The sequence below is a fragment of the Trypanosoma brucei genome, chromosome 8 (assembly GCF_000002445.2).
Source record: "Trypanosoma brucei brucei TREU927 chromosome 8, complete sequence".
Lineage (NCBI taxonomy): Eukaryota > Euglenozoa > Kinetoplastea > Trypanosomatida > Trypanosomatidae > Trypanosoma > Trypanosoma brucei.
The window spans coordinates 2,174,202-2,192,695 of record NC_007281.1 but is presented as its reverse complement, the minus strand read 5'-3'; the positions used below and the strand labels follow the sequence as shown (position 1 = coordinate 2,192,695).

General features: G+C 49.9%; 5 protein-coding genes across 5 annotated transcripts, besides 2 other annotated features; all 5 read right to left on the bottom strand.

The window, feature by feature from the left end:
- Positions 1–18,494: part of a sequence feature (sequence corresponds to BAC RPCI93-30P3) that runs on past both edges of the window.
- Positions 793–4,596, bottom strand: Tb927.8.7590 (receptor-type adenylate cyclase GRESAG 4, putative; the record flags this gene model as incomplete). The annotated part of the gene is made up of 1 exon (XM_842495.1): positions 793–4,596. One exon carries the CDS (start codon positions 4,594–4,596, stop codon positions 793–795), a length of 3,804 nt encoding a protein of 1,267 aa, XP_847588.1.
- Positions 6,793–9,414, bottom strand: Tb927.8.7580 (hypothetical protein, conserved; the record flags this gene model as incomplete). Its single annotated transcript, XM_842494.1, has 1 exon — positions 6,793–9,414. One exon carries the CDS (start codon positions 9,412–9,414, stop codon positions 6,793–6,795), a length of 2,622 nt encoding a protein of 873 aa, XP_847587.1.
- Positions 10,005–11,567, bottom strand: Tb927.8.7570 (tRNA-dihydrouridine synthase 1, putative; the record flags this gene model as incomplete). The annotated part of the gene is made up of 1 exon (XM_842493.1): positions 10,005–11,567. One exon carries the CDS (start codon positions 11,565–11,567, stop codon positions 10,005–10,007), a length of 1,563 nt encoding a protein of 520 aa, XP_847586.1.
- Positions 13,004–14,698, bottom strand: Tb927.8.7560 (hypothetical protein, conserved; the record flags this gene model as incomplete). The annotated part of the gene is made up of 1 exon (XM_842492.1): positions 13,004–14,698. One exon carries the CDS (start codon positions 14,696–14,698, stop codon positions 13,004–13,006), a length of 1,695 nt encoding a protein of 564 aa, XP_847585.1.
- Tb927.8.7550 (hypothetical protein) lies at positions 16,753–18,285 on the bottom strand (the record flags this gene model as incomplete). The annotated part of the gene is made up of 1 exon (XM_842491.1): positions 16,753–18,285. The coding sequence occupies one exon, from the start codon at positions 18,283–18,285 to the stop codon at positions 16,753–16,755; it is 1,533 nt and encodes a 510-aa protein (XP_847584.1).
- Positions 18,023–18,059: a microsatellite.

Genomic DNA, 18,494 nt, shown 5'->3' with positions numbered 1-18,494 from the left:
AAAAAAATAGTGCCAAAGCGCAGTGCGAGCCGAGGAAGGGGGGGGGTTGTACTTTTTGTACATATATTATATACTACAACCTGTTCGACAACGTGCATCCAGGACTGATGCAAGCAAAAAAAAAATATACCAAGAACAAACGCTACATTCGTATTTAAGCAAATGGGAGGGACAGATCTAACTTACTAGAAACACTTGGGAGTAGGTTACGTTTCCCAATGGTGGTATAAATTCTTTTTTTTTTGTTACAAGAAAGGATAGCTGCAGTCTCTTTATAGACTGGCTACCACCTTATCCCTGTCGAAGTATAAGAAAAAATGCCTTGTAAGCGTGGTGCAAACAGAGTTACGATAGGATAAGTCCAACACGAACAAGCACGACAATGTAGGAAATATATAAAGTAAGAAACAAATAAATCGTGCCAGCTCCCCATTTCAAATATGCCAACACCCGAATGGAGAAAAAACTCCAACAGCAGGCGCACGGGGACGAGGGTGATGGTGGGGAGAAACGGACAACAACACGCCGACACACACATGCATGTATATATTCACACGTGTACCTGCGCAATGGGAGACGTTTGTCATTTTAAAAAAGGAAAACAACTGTAAAACAGAAATAACCGCACAAAAAGAGAGGGTTTAACAAACATCACTTGACCAACCGTGTACACGAAAAAGAGTGTTGAAAGCAAAAAAAAAAATAGGTTAATTTATGACGATGGTATAGATAAACAGGTGATACAAGGTTAAGCACAATCTCCAGGCCTCATTTGGAGTGACAAGTTGCGTATTAAAATGGGCCCTTGCATTGGTTGAAGGGTAAAACGTGGATACTGTTGCTGGAGCTTGTCGAAGGTTCGGGGCTTCCATGAGGTGACCCCGCAGGTTGGGGCACATCCCTTCTGGTGTTTTCTTGGTTTGTAGAGCTTGGCTGCCCATGTGAACCATACCCGCAGAGACCAAGCGAGCGATACGAACAAAGAGAAGACTGCCGTGTAGTGGAGCTAGCGGTGGCGGTGGCGTTCCTCGCCCCAAAGTTAACCACGTGACCCACCCTTGCTGCAATATGGCATATAACATCATGACACACGGAGTTGTCCCAGCCTTCGTGGACCTTCCGGGGCGACGTGACGCGCCAGCGCTCGCAGACAGACATGAGCAGCGCCTGCCTCTGAGCGGGTGTGAAGGTTCCGAGAAGTGTCTCTAACGAAGTGGCAACGTGTTGAGCCGATTCAGGCAATTCAACGGCAACGGAACCCACGTCGCTGGCGGACGTGCTCATCTCTTCGTCAGTGCCATCGATAATCTGACAGTCGAGGAGAAGCGCAGCAAATGTCCTTTCGGGCACCGCATTCAATTGGTACATCTCCACAGGTTTGGGTACACCACGCAATGGCACATCACCCAATGCAGTCACATTTAATTGCTCACGCTCCCCACCGGTCACCGCAAGGTATGTCGAACGTGTCAGCAGCACCTGCCCACCGTTAGCAACACTCCCAGTCCGTGCTGCCATATTCGATGTACGACCGTAGTAGTCATATCCTTTCGTTACTTCATCATGCCGAATATCACACAACCCGGTGTGAATTCCAACACGCACTCGCAGTCCATTCCACAACCGACTGTAAACATCAGGGTCAAGGTGGCCAGTGGGTGGAACATAATCCCCATCGCCTTCCGCACGCTGCCGCTCAAACTCACGATAAGACGTATCAAACACATCAGTCTTCCAATCATGTTCTAAAAAGCATCGTTGCATGTCACACGCTAATTGCGTAGCAGCGAAAGGGCTCTTGCATGCAATCATAAAAGAATCTCCAACAGTCTTCACTTCATAGCATCCATACTTGGAAATCAATGTGCGAATTATGCGGTGATGTGTTGCAACGGCATCAGGCATAAGCTCGGGGTGTGCCGCCCACTGCGCAGTGCTGCTATCGATGTCAGTGAATATTAGCGTTACGGGGTCTGTCAATTCTTTCGGTGCGTTCTCGTTATCGCGCGCGTGGCGGCGAAAAAAGGAAAGCAACACTACAAGCAGCACCGTGAGCAGCACCAAAAAGAGAGACCCGACAATGATGCCGGCAAGCTTCCTGGCCGAAAGCCCATTGTTGGGGTGGGTGTACTGCATCGATGGCGTTGCTGCCTTGGTGACAGGTGGTACGGAAGGGTTCAACACACGAGCCATGGACCACACCGAAATCCTTGTCGCACCGTAATTTATAGCACACCCTTTAGCTGCAAACCCACTATCTGCTTGACACTCTGTAGCACTGAACGTTCGGAAGCGGATGCCATCTACAACTATGACCGACTGCGTGTATATGGCATTGGCAAGGATTTCTGGGGACAAATACCCCGCGCGTGGCAGCACAGTGCTCACAGCGCGGGCAGTGACGTACCCAAGCAGCGCCAGTGGAGTCCATTTACTCTCATTACCCACGTCGTCTTGAAATCCCTGAACCGTCTCGGATGTCGTATTGTTGTCTGCCCAGTGTGGTAGGCTTGTTGCGAATAGTAACCGCTCGGCAGCTTGCGGATGCTTTTTGAATACCTTCACAAACTCACTGTACAGCAGTGCCACATCGAAGAATAACACAAATACACGCACTTCCCTGTGATTGTCAAGATGCTCAGCAATTGCAGTAATATCAGCTTCAGTTAGACCAATAACGAGAACGAAGCCGCTATGCGGTAACAAACTCTTCACACTTTCACCGTCGGTAACTTCGTCGAAAGCACCCAGCGACCCACCAAGTGCCCAAAAAGTCTTTCGAAGAACAGATTTTATTCCACGTGCATCACTACTGCGAACAATTGCATGCACACTCCCCCAGGAATTCGGAACCACAACACGCTCCACCATTACAAAAATCTGCTGCTCAATTGTTGGAGACAAATGCAACACATTCCTTCCGGGGTGTTTCAACCTGGGACTGAGAGGAATGGGATCAATAAATGTCATATCTGTCATCGACAGTAGCGCGTCATCCACAACACCGAACACGGCCGTCACAACACGCTCTTTAACCTCCTCTAACATGTTGTGCTTTGTCGCACTCGATGTCGAATTCAGTTCATGCAAAAAGAAGCGATCACCTTGACCCAATTGGCCCTTTCCAACAGCGGGGGAGGCGCCATCGCGATATTCCTCTGTAATCCGCTGCGCCAATGGATTGTCTTCCAATCGAAACATTATACCATTCAATGGGGCATACAGTTGTAATATTCTTCTCTGACATTTGGCAGCGTTTAGTAGCATTTTCCCCCCATTCACGGGTTGCAGCCGGTAGTCCTCTACCATCTCTTTCATGTAAACAACATTTCCACCTTGATTACATTTGCACGCCGCCCCACTTTCACCTGCTCTTCCTATGCATTTACCACCAAAATCACCAATCACAAGGTCATCGATAACGTACCGACGCTGGCTGAACAATGACTTGATGAACGCTTCCCTACTTCTAAGCCACTCACGGCTACTCAGTGCGCGTGACAGCACCTCGCCAGCAATCCACCCAAACACCATCATCTCACCGTCAATATCGTCATCTACATGACGGCTTCCTTTTTTAGTTTGTGCTGTGTTGTTACCGAATTCTTTCCCCATATACTTTTTGATGTCCTCTTGGAACCGTCGGATGGCTTTGTATTCCGTGTCCGTTGGGAGTGGAGTCACCCCCGTTAATATTATCTGACGAGGGACGTACGCGCGACCGGCGATATCCAGTGTTTGGGACCACGTATCTGCGACCAAGAATTGAAGCGTTGAGGGGAGTAGCAAGTACGCATGCCGTGTGCGGTAGTCTGAGGCGACACATGCTACAAACTTTTGAGTTTCATCAATTGGCGAACCGAAGACAATCACACCTTGTGGTAGTGTTCTTGCAAAGCTGTTCCACACAACCAGAAAATCATCATTGGAAAGCTTTCCATTCGTAGAGCCATCTATTTCAAAAACACCGCACAATTTACGACCCATCATCGACATTGCCTTAACCGTCATCTTATACTCCTTATCGCCGAAAGAAACGCCCTTCAGGTACATAAAACCCAGTCGCCGAAGCCTCAATTGACTCACTGCATAACGAATTAGTGCAAGCACCTCTGCAGCAGGCGATGCCGTAAGATAGTACAGGTTCTGCCTCCACTTACGCACAAGCAAGGACCCAGTGATGGGAGAAAAGGCAACTATTTTTTCTTTGTGGAGATATGAAGTGACTGATAGCGTGTTCCGGTCTCCAACAGGTCCCAGCACAATGGGCAGTTCCCCCTTTCCCTTCTTCAAACCTTCTTCCAAAAACTTTTGGAGTGGAACTCCATCATCGGGTGGGGTGACGATCTCAAGCACCACATTCTGCGGTAGCGTCGAGCTGCGGGACTGTATAGAGGCGTTAAAACCTGCGGTGACTGATTCCAAGCGGCGCTTCGCAATGTGTTTGTTGCGCAAAAAGCTATACACTTTGACTGTTATGTTACCTTTCCCTTCGACTCCCTCCCAGGGACCAGACAGCAGTAGAAAGCACAACAGCAGGGGTGCGCCGATGCGCTGCTGACCGCGTGCACACATGGAGCCAGCCCTAAAGCCCATAACACAACTTGAGGAACCTGGAATACACAAGGGAAGCAGAAGGAAGAGAGAATTATCGCGCGGCACTCAGTAGACAAGGTAGAGGTGGCTTCATTTGTAAGCAACAGGGACTTATAAGAAGAAATTGCAGCATTACGTATGGTGTAAAGGAGATTGCGTACTCGAGGGGCGGCTCAATGCTTAGTTGAGACCGTCAAATGGGCGCACATCTCCACAAAACCCGTCGAGCAGTTACACAGAAATGTGAAAAGGAATTGAAGGACAGGTCGGCGGCGGCAATTCACAATGAGGACGGTGTGGACGGCGCAAAAGCGTTTTTGATGTGTATTTGCAGTGTTTCTTCTTTGGTCATCCCTCCCCCATCCAGTGGCTTGCCTTCCTGATGAGTTCCCTCCCAACTTGATCTCAAGACTCTCCCTTTTTTATATTTTTTCGCTGGTGTGCATTGGGGTTTGGAGACATTTGCAGTGTCTTCCGCTTCCCCACGCAATGGTGGGAACAATCCCTGGGAGGTTCCCTTCCCAGTGGGCATAAATGCGAGTCAAACCTATCTTGCCCCTCGTTTGCACGGTTGCTTACATATTATTAATATGTCAGTCGTGGCATGTTTTTTTATATTTTCTGCTATGCGAGCACAAATGCGTCTTCTCTTTTCATCCTAAAACCGATAACATCACGGAAAGAGCGGTAAACTTCATCTCAGTGCCAGAGGATCTGCGAAAGTGAATATCATTAAGTTGCTCTCACTTTCACCACTAACGCAGAGGGCATAACAAGCCTTAAAAGCCATTGTCAGCATGAATATTTTTCCTTTCCTCAGTTAAATGATGTCATATTTCCGGGATGTGCTCAAATATGACACCGCGCGAAAGTGTTACCGGTGAGAACACCACACGTGAAGGAAATATGGCACGTGGAAGTATATGGCTTTAAGGCGATCCTTACATCACCGCTGCGCTTGAGCAACACGTGCATCTGACGAACCCTAGGGATATCCCTCATATCCACTTTTACACACTACATTGTCTTTCCTTTGTAGAGTCGGTTGAGTGATCCGAATAAACAAAAACACACGTACGAGGTGATGGTAACACGTAATGATCATAAGTGTGGAGCATGCGTGCACGGGCATGGGAGTGTCAAACGGGGTGGGGAGATCCCTCGCAAACGTCGCGGGAGCAACAAGTGAGGCTAAAGAAAAATATGCTGGGTTACCCCTCATCGAACCAGTAACCATAAATGACTCTTCCCTTCTTACATTAAGTTTCCATTTCTATACTAATACTCAGCCACCTACCCAGCTACTCATATACGTAAGCTGCTTCTCGCTGCATATCAGTCGTTCCCGCTCAACAGCTACACAGACCGTGGCTACCGCAGCGCTTGCGCCGAGTGATTTAGGTGTAAAACGGGCCACAAAGGAAGAGAGGGACGACGGCAGATCACCTTACCACAATGAAGAAAAAAATGGATCAACTGATATGCCGATGGAAGGGCAGATGATATGGTACACAAGAGTTCGGTGCACAATAAAAAACCAAGCAACTAAAACGTTTCACAACAATCAAACAACGGGAAAAATTGACATTGAATGATAGCAACGGTGAGGGTTACCAGTGCTCGGAGATGGTTACGACGGCCCTGTAAGCTGGCAAATTTATGGGGGAAAGGTGCGTAGAAGGGTAACCAAACACCCCATTCTTGGTGAGTCGCATTGCTGCAACCCTCCAGTTTGCTTTCCTTCATACATTTTACCAATCGTCAGGAGGAAAACAAGGGTGTGGTAGGGAGGGGAAAGTAGGAAAGGGTACCGATGTTGAGAGCAGCGAGCAAGGGAACAATTGCGTCAACGTCGTTCTCCCCAATACGCCCGCACAACACTCTGTTCTTCTCCAGCAGCTAAATACTAACGCTGCACTTCGTGCTCAGTCCACCACATTAACTTTTTTTTCCATTACATTTTTCCATTCTTCCCACCTCCCTAACTTCCCCTAAAAGAGCCCGCCCTGCGGGTGTGGCGATTTTGCATCAACGCTCTTCTTCCTTTTCCCTCACTTTTCTCATCATTCCATCCGTGACTAACACTAGATAAGTTGTTGTTATCGCCACCTCCACGGCTACCACCCCGCATTTTCGTCCCTCGCCCCCTTACACCCTTTTGCCTATTTATTGCAAGCATGGTTCTTGCAATTGTTCCTAGGGCAACTGCCGCTGCTGGTCCCCCTGTTCTTCTACGTTCCGTACCTGCACCCGACGTGCCTGCCGTAGGCGCCTGCGCTGTGCCCAAGAATGGACTTTGACAGAAACCAATGTTCCCATCGCCACGTATCCCAGGAACAGTACCGCTCCTATGCAGGGCGACGCCTCCCATGACCACACAATGTTGCTCGTGCGGTAAATAAAGAGTTTGGTTAGGAGACCAAGTGCTAGGGCTTGCAGAACCCCTCCTGCAAAAATCAACACTATCATACCAGTGTTTCGCATCGTCCAAAAGGGGGGGAAGGTCTGAAAGGTCAGAAGATGCTCCAGTGTTTCGGGGTCCGCGTGGAAGCGGGCGCTCACTAGTGCGAACGCATAGACCGCCAGCATCGTCAGCGTAAACTGCATGAATACGGTGAGGACAACTCCGTCGATCTCAAACATGGTGCTATAAGAGACAGTGTGCCACGGCGTGCGGCAGGTCATCTCACCAAGCGTCACGCGTTGGCCTATAGTGGCCGTGATAAATGTAAATATGATGCTGAACACGAGCAGCAGACCGCGACTCACACTCTTTAAGTTCCTCATGATCTGTGCGTGGCGGCTTATAGGGACGTGGAAAGGCTTTTTACAGATCTCGCAGCAGTTCACATTGTGAAGATTCCGTTTGGTGCTTTCAATACGCCATCTGTCGAGGCAGGAGACGTGGATCCAACGCACAGAGCCTATGCACTCGCATGCGGATATAAGTTTTTCGTCGGTTTCATCGTCACGGCAGATACGGCAGATGCGCTCGTCATCCTCCTCCTCACAATCACTTTTTGCCGGCGCACCCCCACTGACTGCAGAGCGAGTTGAGACGGCTTTTCCTTGCCCAACTACCGCAGCTGGTTCAGCATCGTTGGAGCCGTCCGCTTCTTCCGACCTGGTTGCCGGTGCCGATCCCTCTCCCACTGTGGAACCCGCAAACTCTCCCTCAACACTACCCGTAGCTTTCTTCACTTTCTTTTGACCTGTTATGAGTGGTCGCCTCAAGCCACCGTGGGCCTCATCATCGCCGTCCAGATCCATGTCAACCATGTCGTCCATTACTACAACATCTTCTGCCGTCAATGCCTTCCTGGAGGAGAGCAGTGGTGCATGTTCTACCTGAGCAACTGCTGCCCCGCTTGGCCCCTCCCTGTTCCTCTGGTCAGCGTTAGCATTCCATCCCTCTTGTTTTTTATGCTTTTCCGCATGTGCCCCGCCTTCTGCCCCATCAAATCCCTCCTCCGCTCCCTGCGGTGTCTGGCTCATATGAGCAAGCGGCTGATGGGACAGCTTGGCGTTAGAGCTACTACCCTTATTGTTTTTGTCTACATTGTTCATGGTCACATCTGCCAATACAAGGGCTTCTTGCTCCATGATCTGCCGGTGCTGCTCCTCAAGTTGACGCTGACGCCGCTCCTCCCGCCGCGCGACGTACGCCTCCCGCGACACTCGATAAAGGTACACGAAAAGGCATGCTAGTCCATTCCTCATTGCCACTGCCGGGTATATCAACCAGAACACCACATCAATGTCGGCCATGAAGTCTGGCAGCAAGTGGGCATGCATGAAGGTCATTGGTGCCATGAGCAACAGGATGAGGAGTGGAACGCCCAGAGCGAAGGTATTTTGCATACGGCGTTCCCTTTCTTTGGGAGTTCGCGTGACAAACACCCTAAGTAGACAGTCTTTTCCCCTGCGCTGAGAGCCCAAACCCATCCCGATATGCGACTGGAATAGAACTACGTATGATTGTGGCTCCGGATCTGGCTCGACACGCAGCATAACCTTCGGGAGCAAATCACAAAAGCTGCTCGTGTCGAGCATTGTGGCAATGACACTCCACAGGAATTTCCAACCTCCCTCCAGTTCGTAGTTTTCACCTTCCCCCCCATGAGTACTCGTGCTGCTACCGTTTTTATCTTCTTCACCTACTGCCGGAGGGTCTTTCGGCGTGGTAAGTGCCGTCAGATTCACTTCGCTGCTGTTGCGTATTTCCACGTTCACAAAGTAACCCACGCAGTTGTCAGCGGGAACGTCCGTGTCGTAGCGGTTGCTCAGCAGCTGTGTGACTACACTTATCTCGTCACGTGTGCTGCTTTCAAATTCCAGATACTTTGTGCTGCCTGGGACTGCATTGACCAAATACACACCCGTCGACTGACGAAATTTGTTAATTTCCTTTTGTTTTCTCATATCATACACCCGAATATTGATGTCGGTTTGATTCGCTTTATCCTGCTGTGTCCCTTCTTCAAGTTGGGCTGTCTGCGCCGTGAGGAACTGGGCCCCTGTGGGCTTACTGGTTGTTGTGTAATCACGGCGTTGGGTCTTATACTTGATACCGTCGCCACCCTTGTGAAGTACCGATCGTATTCCACTGAAGGTGCGGACATCTCCGGATGACAGAGTGCCAGACAGGCGATTCCGCACCTTCGGCGTCTTTTGATTTCCCTCCCCCACCTTTTCCAACTGAGGTTTCTGGTACCGTTGCTTTTGACATTTGGCGACTCCCGGGGGGAAAGCCATGAGAAAAACAGTGATGACTAGTAGAGTTCTCCCGAGACGCGGAAAAATTTTCAGATGTTCCATTTTCGCCGTACTCTCTACCTTTTTATCCCCCTTCTTTTATGCCCTGCTTCGCTTCAATAATAGCAATAAATATTCGTGAAAGAAGTAGCTTATAATATGTTCTTCTTCCTTATTCTTTACGTATATGCAAGGTGTGCGTGTTTTGTGTGCCGATCAGCGGACCCTTACCGACGCACACTCCGCTTGGTCCTTTTTTTCTTGACCGCACTAGTGGAACCCGTTTCTACTGGGTGTATGCAAATGAAGGTGGGACCGCGTGACAAGGCAACCGCGACACCTTCTGATTTCGGCTTAAAACTATTCCTTTTTTATACTGCTTTCCCCCTACTCCACCTTATTGGTAGAGTTGTGCCTATCTGATTTTGCTGTTGTTGCTAAGTCGTGTTGTGTGGAGTTGTTCAAGATTGTGCCTTGAAGTTTGTAGTGCAACTGCTACCAACACTGCCACCAGTAAAAGGAACACATAGAGAGGGGAAGCAACGCGATAGTAATTACAACGTGTATGAAGTGAAATACGAACAACGTACATGGACCTACACGCACGGGCAGTTCAAAGTGCCGTCAGAGAAGTTGTGAAGCAATGCCATACGTCACATCAAGAAGTCGATGCCAAGCGTTTCGTCATCCGCAAAGGTATCCGTTAAAGCGTCCACTCTCCTTCCATTCTTCAGCTGCTGCCGTTCCTTTCCTTCTTCTCCCACCTTAAGCTCCCGCTGACGCTTCGGCTGCGGGCCGTCGTGTTCTAACGAAAGTTCGGCTTTCTGAAGCGAATGAAGATGATCGGTTAGGGCGTCAAGAGCCGCTGTGAAGATATCGCGGCCCACCACCGTCGTTTCCCTTTGCTCGCCGCAGTGACTCGTCGCACAGTTTTCGACAACATCGTTGCCAACGTTACTGCCATTAATGCTGAAATTTGCTAGCCACTGTTGATGCGCCGGATGCATTTCATAGCTGTGGTACAGCATCTTGAAGAAGTGCGCCTTGACGAAACCAATGTCCACAGGGAAACGACGAACTAGCTCCAGGTATTCTGACGCCGTGGCCAGTGCTTTCAGACGTGTCGGCCGGGACTCCGCAAAGAGCCGACCACTGCGAACTGTGGACGGTGCTGGAGAAGTTGATAAGGTTGAATCGGTTATGTTGGGAGCGAACTCCGCGGTCGAACTTGAAGCTAACGGTGCAAACAACTTCGGATCCCACAGCAGAGGCTCTGCGCACATATATCCTTCGCAACCCGTTATGGCTAAGTTTCGTGGCACGTCCTCGAATGTAAGCACGTTGCCGTTTGCAATGATAGGAATAGAACCCCTCAAATGCTCGTGCACACGGCGTATCATTCGTAGGTCTGCGGGCTGCTGTTGCTGTCCCTTGTTTTCGCGGGTCCGGCCATGCACACAGAGGACATAGATTCCCGTGTCACGCAGCATCTCAGCGTATTTTAGTGTCAGTGCCTCATCGTCAAATATTCTCATTTTTGCTGTTACAGGGACGCGAAGCTCAACTGCTAACGCATGGAGAATGTTGTGAAGCAATTCCCAGTCCTCCATGAGGAACGAGCCATAATGGCCACGGCGGGCGATGCCTTGCGGGCAACCGATGTTGAAATCAACGGCCTCGCAGTAATCCTCCACATGTCGAGCGGCGGCAAGGACGGTTTCAGGGTCATTTCCACAGAACTGAGCGAACAGCGGATGGTCATTATCTAATGCCCCATCGTTACTGGTGCTATCGTTAGCGGCAACATTTCCCCCTGATTCCATGGCGGAATGTGGAGGAAATGTTGTTGTTGAAAAGTAGCGTTGGCGGTAGTGTGCACTTTGGGCGAAGCTCTTTGCATGAAACATTGGGGTGTATGCCAGTGTAGCCCCATAACGCCGACAGAGCAGACGGAATGGCAGTTCGCTTTGGTCCACCATTGGTCCCACAACATACATTGGCGTCCTCTTGCGCCCCTCCGCGCGTGCATGTGAGGCGGTTGGGGAACAAGCAATGCCGTTCCAAAAGTCCCACGGCGAATTGGGTTTCTTTTTGCTGTTTATATGCTTTACCGCCGTGTTTCCACTGGAACAGTATCGGCATGTCCTGCTGCGAAACGGCTCACCGCTATCCAGCAGGCCGCGATACTTTGACAGCGCCGCCTCATTGTATGTCATCAGCGCTGATGGCGCAGCGTTGTCCCCTTCCTTTTCTGCAAATGCAGCAAAAATAGAAAAAGGAGGTGCCAAGTACGTAAATAGATGGACAACTCACAAGGACATCCTCGTGGTGTTGTTGGTGACATTTGTAACCATGTTAGCAACGACTGGAGAGTTACGTGCAAAGACTCGGGACCGGTGGCGCACTGGTGACCTTTTTGGTCTGTGAGCGACTCATCAAAAAACAAAAAGGCGATGACACGAACGTGCTCGTGTTCAGTGGGCTACAAATCATTAATAAATAGGAAATACGCAGCCACCAGAAAATACCCCGCCACAACAAAACAAAATTTAAACGAATAAATAAATTGAGACAGAAAGGGGGTACACACTCACGACGAGAAGAGGCCAATTACTCGTGGTTAGGGGGAGGTATCACCATAAAAGGGCACGGTTTCCTTGACCTGGAGTGCGACCGCACATATGAAAACATATGAGCGCTACCGCAGCTACTCCCTTCAAACATCAAGACACCGGAATCATTCGCAAGAATGAAGTTAAGACCGTCCTTCCAGCTGGTCTTTATATAAAAAGAAAACATTCGCTAGCATCACAGTGTGGCGAAGATCAAATTCACGTAATCACCACTGCCGAACTTGCTTATTTTGCTTTTCGTCCCAAAATACGGTGGATATGAGGAAACTGGGAGCGCGTTCGTCGCGTCCATACCGTAGCGTACAGTGGTATTGCATCCCTGCCACGGTACGTGATGTCCAAGCTCCCTCTGCGAAGTCGCAACGGTGGGAAGCACCGGGTATCAACGTAACTGAACCTGATGCGGTGTTGGGACTACATGGACCATTGCTTCTGCAACCCCTCGCTCTTTTCAGAAAACAGAGTAGCGATGTAGTTAGCAAGCATATGACGGTTTGTAGTTGCGTATATTTTACCAACCTGTTACGATGTCTAGGCGTGTGGACAGATGATCTCCGTTCCCAAGAAGCTCTCCGTCAGCTACAACTGTTCCGCACAGTTTCCACCTCTGGCACACACGTGCCTACACCCGCAACTTTGGTGGGTTTAATATCCCTTGTATTGTTATGTTTATGTATGTATGTTTGTGTGAAGAGATAACAGTGAAAAGGTACATATTTTCCAGATGGGTGGAAGCACGGCGGCACGAGGACTTCACCACTTATGTCTGGGAGGAGCGTGTAGAACGTTGCAGGAGGGCAATTGTACACCAAGTGCCGCTGCAGGCCGCGTGGTGAATAGCAAGAGAAGGTCCTTTCTCCGTGTTATGCCACTTCCACCTTTCTTTCTCTTCACACGTGGATCTTCGACTACAAACGCTGCCTTCTGGGCGTTTCATGCACAGCTGACCAAAGCCTCCGTGGATATTCTTCCCGGACGCACCGCGCAAACTATCTGCAGATGAGGCCGTGCCACCAATACTAAAAGACTAGTTTGTCCGGTCTGCCCCTGATCCAACAGAATATTGGATAGGAGAGCACGAGGGCCGCGTATGCCGTCACCGCACCTACAATACCCCAGAAGGGCACGGTAGAATTCGTATCCACCCACGGGACGTAAACGTTCATTCCCCATTGCGAAGCTACGATAGTTGGGGGCAGGGACATCAAAGCAACGTAGCCCAGCGTAATGCTGAGGGTATCAGACTGATTGCTGTTGTAGTTGTTCACCGCCGCAACACCCGAGGAGTGGATGATGATAGAGTTTGTGAGAATCCTGCGCGCGTCCTCGAGCTTAGAAAGGACGTGCAGAATGCGACAGGCGATATCTGCGTAGGTGTCGCTCTGTTGCCCTGATGAAGGGGCGCGCCTTGCCATTGCTTCAGACTGGTCGTAGTGCAATTCTCCGTGGCGGTGTCTCGGTTGATACACGCGGGGGTCAAATGGCTCGCGACAATGCTCCCGTTCTTTTTCATTGACGGCGTCCGTGATTGGATTCATGAAGGGTAAGAGTACGCGCACAGTGGGTCTGCTCAAGAGCTCAAGCACACTAACCTTGCTCATCAGCACGCGCCGATGTACCGACAAACTCCGACGCAACATTTGAATGCGCCTCAATATGTCCGCCTGGTCTGACATTCGCTGTCGGACAAGTGGCAACATAGAGTCGATTGTATCCACCTCGCTGAGCACTATTGTCGTATCTGGAAGGAAAGCCATATAAAGTTCGTCGAGAATGGTGAGTACAAGCAGAGACGTGGTTAGTGCTCCGCGCGGTCCCTCGTTGCCGTCACCAACTGCTCTGCCATCACCAATGTTGGTGCTGTTACTCAGTCTACGTTCGAGACCGTGGGGAATGTATTCCCACCCTTCCACCGCCGGCTGTGGCCGCCAGGTGACGACTCCATTGACGAAGCACAACACTTGCACAGAAGCCAGGGTTCCTGACTCACACGCGTCGAGAAGGTTCGGCCGCGAGCCCTCTCGCTGCCGTTGGTGCTTCTCAGTGCCCATTTCCCTTTCAGTGTCCTTTTCCATTGGTAATCCATACACCGTCACGTTTGGTGATTCAAGAACCGTAAGGCTAATCTGAACATACTGCTCCGCAACGAAGGCCCGTAAGTAGTCGAGCTCCGTTGCATTGTCGTAATAATCATCTTCGTCATAGTGAGACCGCTCCGCCCCTTCTTCGCAGGTGCCATTATTTAGCGGAAACCCGCCTAACCCGACCCCGGGAGGCGCTGCTGCCATAGCTCGCCACCTTCGCTCCGTATGTTTGCACACGTGAAGGAGCTCGAATAGGGCACTCAGATCTTCCCGCTGCGGCATGCCGCTCATATCTATCCAGAAGAATTTTAACGGTGAGAGGGATCCCGCCGAACTACGACCTTGGTCTGGTGTGGTGGTATACACCTCACGGAGAATTTGGGGTAGTGCCTGCAACTGCGCAAAATCTTTCCACTCGCGCACGGTGCCGTTGGGGAGTTGCACAACGACCCGTACCTGCAGCGGTGCTCCCCTCGAACTGTTCAAATGTGATTGCTCCCTTTCCCTGTAATTGTACCCGTAAGGCTCCCACTTCCCATTTGTTCCTACGTTGAGGGCGCAACTGCCTGCGTTCTGCCCCTGCGTGTGCTCGCGTGATGCACCTGCAGCTTCCCCGCCATTCGGTATCATCCCGTTGCGTCACTGTTTCACGTGGTCCCACTGTTCCGCACAGTTTCCACCTCTGGCACACACGCGCCCACACCCGCAACCTTGGTGGGTTTAATATCCCTTGTATTGTTATGTTTATGTGAAGAGATAATAGTGAAAAGGTACATATTTTCCAGATGGGTGGAAGCACGGCGGCACGAGGACTTCACCACTTATGTCTGGGGAGGACCCCGGTAACAGCATCAGAAAAGGCCCACGTTACAGGCTACCCCAGAGTAAAAAAGGGAAGGGGAGGGGGTGTAGGCAGTTTCAGTCTAGCTGCAGTTATGGATGAAAATACAAACAAAACAACGAAAAACAAAACAAAAAGATTAATGGTGGCGAATTGGGGGCACAACGAAACGTCAGACCACCACAAAGTATAAATGAAACAACTAAATATATACCAATATATACATGTACATCCGTGTATACACATGCGCGGGGAAGTGGAATAAAATACTGTGTCCTACGACTTATAGAGCTCCATGTAAAACTGGTAGCGTGTAAAGGGGGTGCTGGGCATCACTGGAAAGGTGCAGATCAAGAAGGCAAAGGGAACATGCGAGGGCGTGTAATCGTTCTCTCCTTCTCACTTAAGTCCTCTTATTCCATAATTCGAGTACTTTCATAAATATAAGTAAATATAAACATGTACTTATCGATTTCCCCCTTCTGTATTTACGATCAGAAATACATTTTCTCACGGACGCTTTGTCTGCGTTTGGTTTCCCCTCCCCTAATATAACGATGTGCCCTACTGCAGTGTGTAGGCAAGGGGGAAATTCCCTCATACGATGCGTTGCCGTTGTGTTCGGAGAGGGAAGGTGAAAAGAGTTTAGAGAAATGTCCCTCCTTTTTTTTCACAAAAAAATTGAAAGCACAGGAATTAAAACCCCCCAAAAATGATGGCATTACTGACAATTATGCGTGCCGTAGAATTTCGTGACAATGCGCACGTATGCGCCTGCATTTGCTGTTTTGCTTACAAACCAAGGGCAAAACAGTGCAATACAACTCAATAATACAATTAAGAAAAACGTTGAAAACAAACAAAATGGCAGCCGGACTGCGCCTGTCTTCACTTACTTTTAAAATCAGAACGAAAATAAATAAATAGACACGAGGGAGGGGGGGGGGAGAAACCACTGACCGAAGAGACGGGGCATAGCCCAAGAATTTAGCCAACAAGCAGGACAAGTGAACAAAAGGTGCCAATGCCAAGGTAAGTAAGTAAGTGCCTGAGGGGGTATAAGGGACGGAAAGTGTTGAAAAGGGTGTAAAAGAAAAGAGGAAGAGACCTTAGAGGAGCGAAAGGTACTCCAAATACGCTAAATGCGCCCCCTCCTCCTTACAGGTCTACTTCCTTATTTTTTCCCCTCCACCCACACGCTTCCGCTGTTTTCTCTCCGAGTCTTTTCCCCTACATTTCTCCACACTTTACGCTTCCCGCGGCCTCAGTTCACTTCCAACACCCGAGTTTTTCCCCTGTTCAACATATCGAAACCGCCCCATTGCGCAGGTTCAGTCAGATGGTTACACTCTCTCCTTCTTTCAACACATACACACATGTGTCCCCGACATTACCTCGCTGCTCAGATGCACTTAGAGCCGTGGTAGCAGTGGCGTCTTGCATGCAAATGTCGACTTTTGTGTCCACCGCCCTAACATCAAAGAAAACGCACAGTCAAACATATTTGTACAGTAGAAACTCATGCAAATATTCGTGAGCAACGTGGCCACATTAATTATAACTATCGTCGACAAACAAAAGCAACAATAACAAAATAAAATCAAACGATGAGCTAATATGCGCCGCTTAACCAATTACACAGTCACTAGGAAAAAAATACAATAGAAACAACGAAGGAAAGACAACACAACTCACTAAACAGCAAAGAGGGAAGAAAAAGCAAATGAAAACAAAAAGGGCTCGCGTGGTGAAACCTACTGCTGGTCATTTAAACCAAGAACCACGACCGAACTTTCTCCGCGCGTCTTCATGTGCAGGTTTGCTCCGCTCTCCTTTGGAGTCTCTACAGCACAATCCACCGTCGGGGATTGGACGAGTCGATAACCTTCCGCGTTTGTGCCTTCTCAGACTTATGTGTGGTTTCAACCGACATAGCAGGGGCCGGAAGACTCGAATTTGGATCGGTCAAGTCATTGTTTAAATACTGGTACTCCTGTGGTACCGCGAATGGGAGAGATGCTTCACTAACGTCTTGCACATCTCCCTGTTTAGATGTTCGTCTCTGCTGCTTTTGTTGCTTCTGTGGCAATGATTCAAAATACGATAAGTCTCTGTGCCCCACTGGGGGCAATAGGGCGTTCCTTTTTCCGCCTCTCGATTCCACACTAGCGTGCGACGGCGTGAAGGGTGGTGTGGGTTCTGTAGAGAGGGTAACCGCGTGGAGGGTGCGGAAGTCACACTGCCCCAATTCAACAGGCATAAATTCATAATCCCCAGAGAAGATATCTCCGCCTGTAGAATCACAAGCTGCTGTGTTCCTGTACTGCGGTGCAGTGGCAACTGAAGGTGGTGTACGACATTCCATGGGGGTGGTGCTCACAGATGTCCACCGCGGCTTGACGGCTCCGCCGCTGAAGCGGTTTTCGTTCGTTACGGCCCCCTTGTCCGCATCAGGATAGTTAGCTAGAGTGAAAAGACCTGAGTTTCCCATCTCTACGGTGTACCCGTTGGGCACTTGAGCTGACGGATGGTCATTTTCCAAATAAAGCGTACTTGCATACCTGGCCGCGCACTTGCCGGTGGCTTGTAAGCTCTGGGCCCCGTAATGTACGCCTCCACCAACGATTGCCGTCTCCCTGGCCCCCGTATTTCTCGTATCAGCTGTCTCCCCCGTCCCGTAGGCTCCCACCACGGTGTTGTTGTGGTTGCCGGGACATTCCAAATGCTGCTGGCTACGGGCCGAAGGCCGCATGGTGGTGAACTGTGCATTGTGGCCACTTTGAATGTGTTGGGCTACGGTGGTGGAGGGGTTGGTATTGAACCCAGGTGACGTGTATTCCATTACGCGTGGCCCCCTCTCCGGGAAGTATTTTACGTAGTCAATATCATCCACTGGCGGGCAGCGTTCGCGGCTGCCGCGTCCCGTGGAGTCGCCCATGATAGTTCTGCGTGCATCGCGCGTTTCTGTGTGGTTGTGGGATGACTGTTGGCTTTGCTGTTGTGTTTTGTGAGATCGTTGATATTCTGCACGAGACAACTCCTGCTGTCGTTGGTGGAATGCCGCCTGTTGTTGTTCCAACCACTTTTGCTGCAAGAGTAGTTGTTGCCGGGCATGTTCTTGCTGCTGTTGCTGCTGTTGTTGTTGTTGTTTCTGGTGGCGGTACGGTGGAGCTACCGCACCCGCTGCTGATGGTTTAGGATACGCGGCTGGGCCCCAATTTTGTCCATGGGGTGGTGCCATGGTGCGTGTACGCTCTATGTCACTGCTGTCACTACTTATGTCCGGTGAATCGTACATAGGGACGCCTTCAAGGACAAAATCGTAACCACGCCGGCTCCTTCCGTGTGTTTGTCGCTTCTGAACCGTTTGGGGCATTTCCCTCTCTACCTCTCCCGCACCTTTTTCTATTTATCTTCTTGTTCACTAAAGCACCTCCACTAAGTACTTACGTTACTTCACCTGGGCAACCCCCTGTGGACTGTGATTAGGATCAAACAAAGCCAACGAGAGTAGGATACATAAACAGGCGGAACGAAAAAGAAAGCAGCAAACTTCCGCAAAAATCCAATGACATCAATAACAAT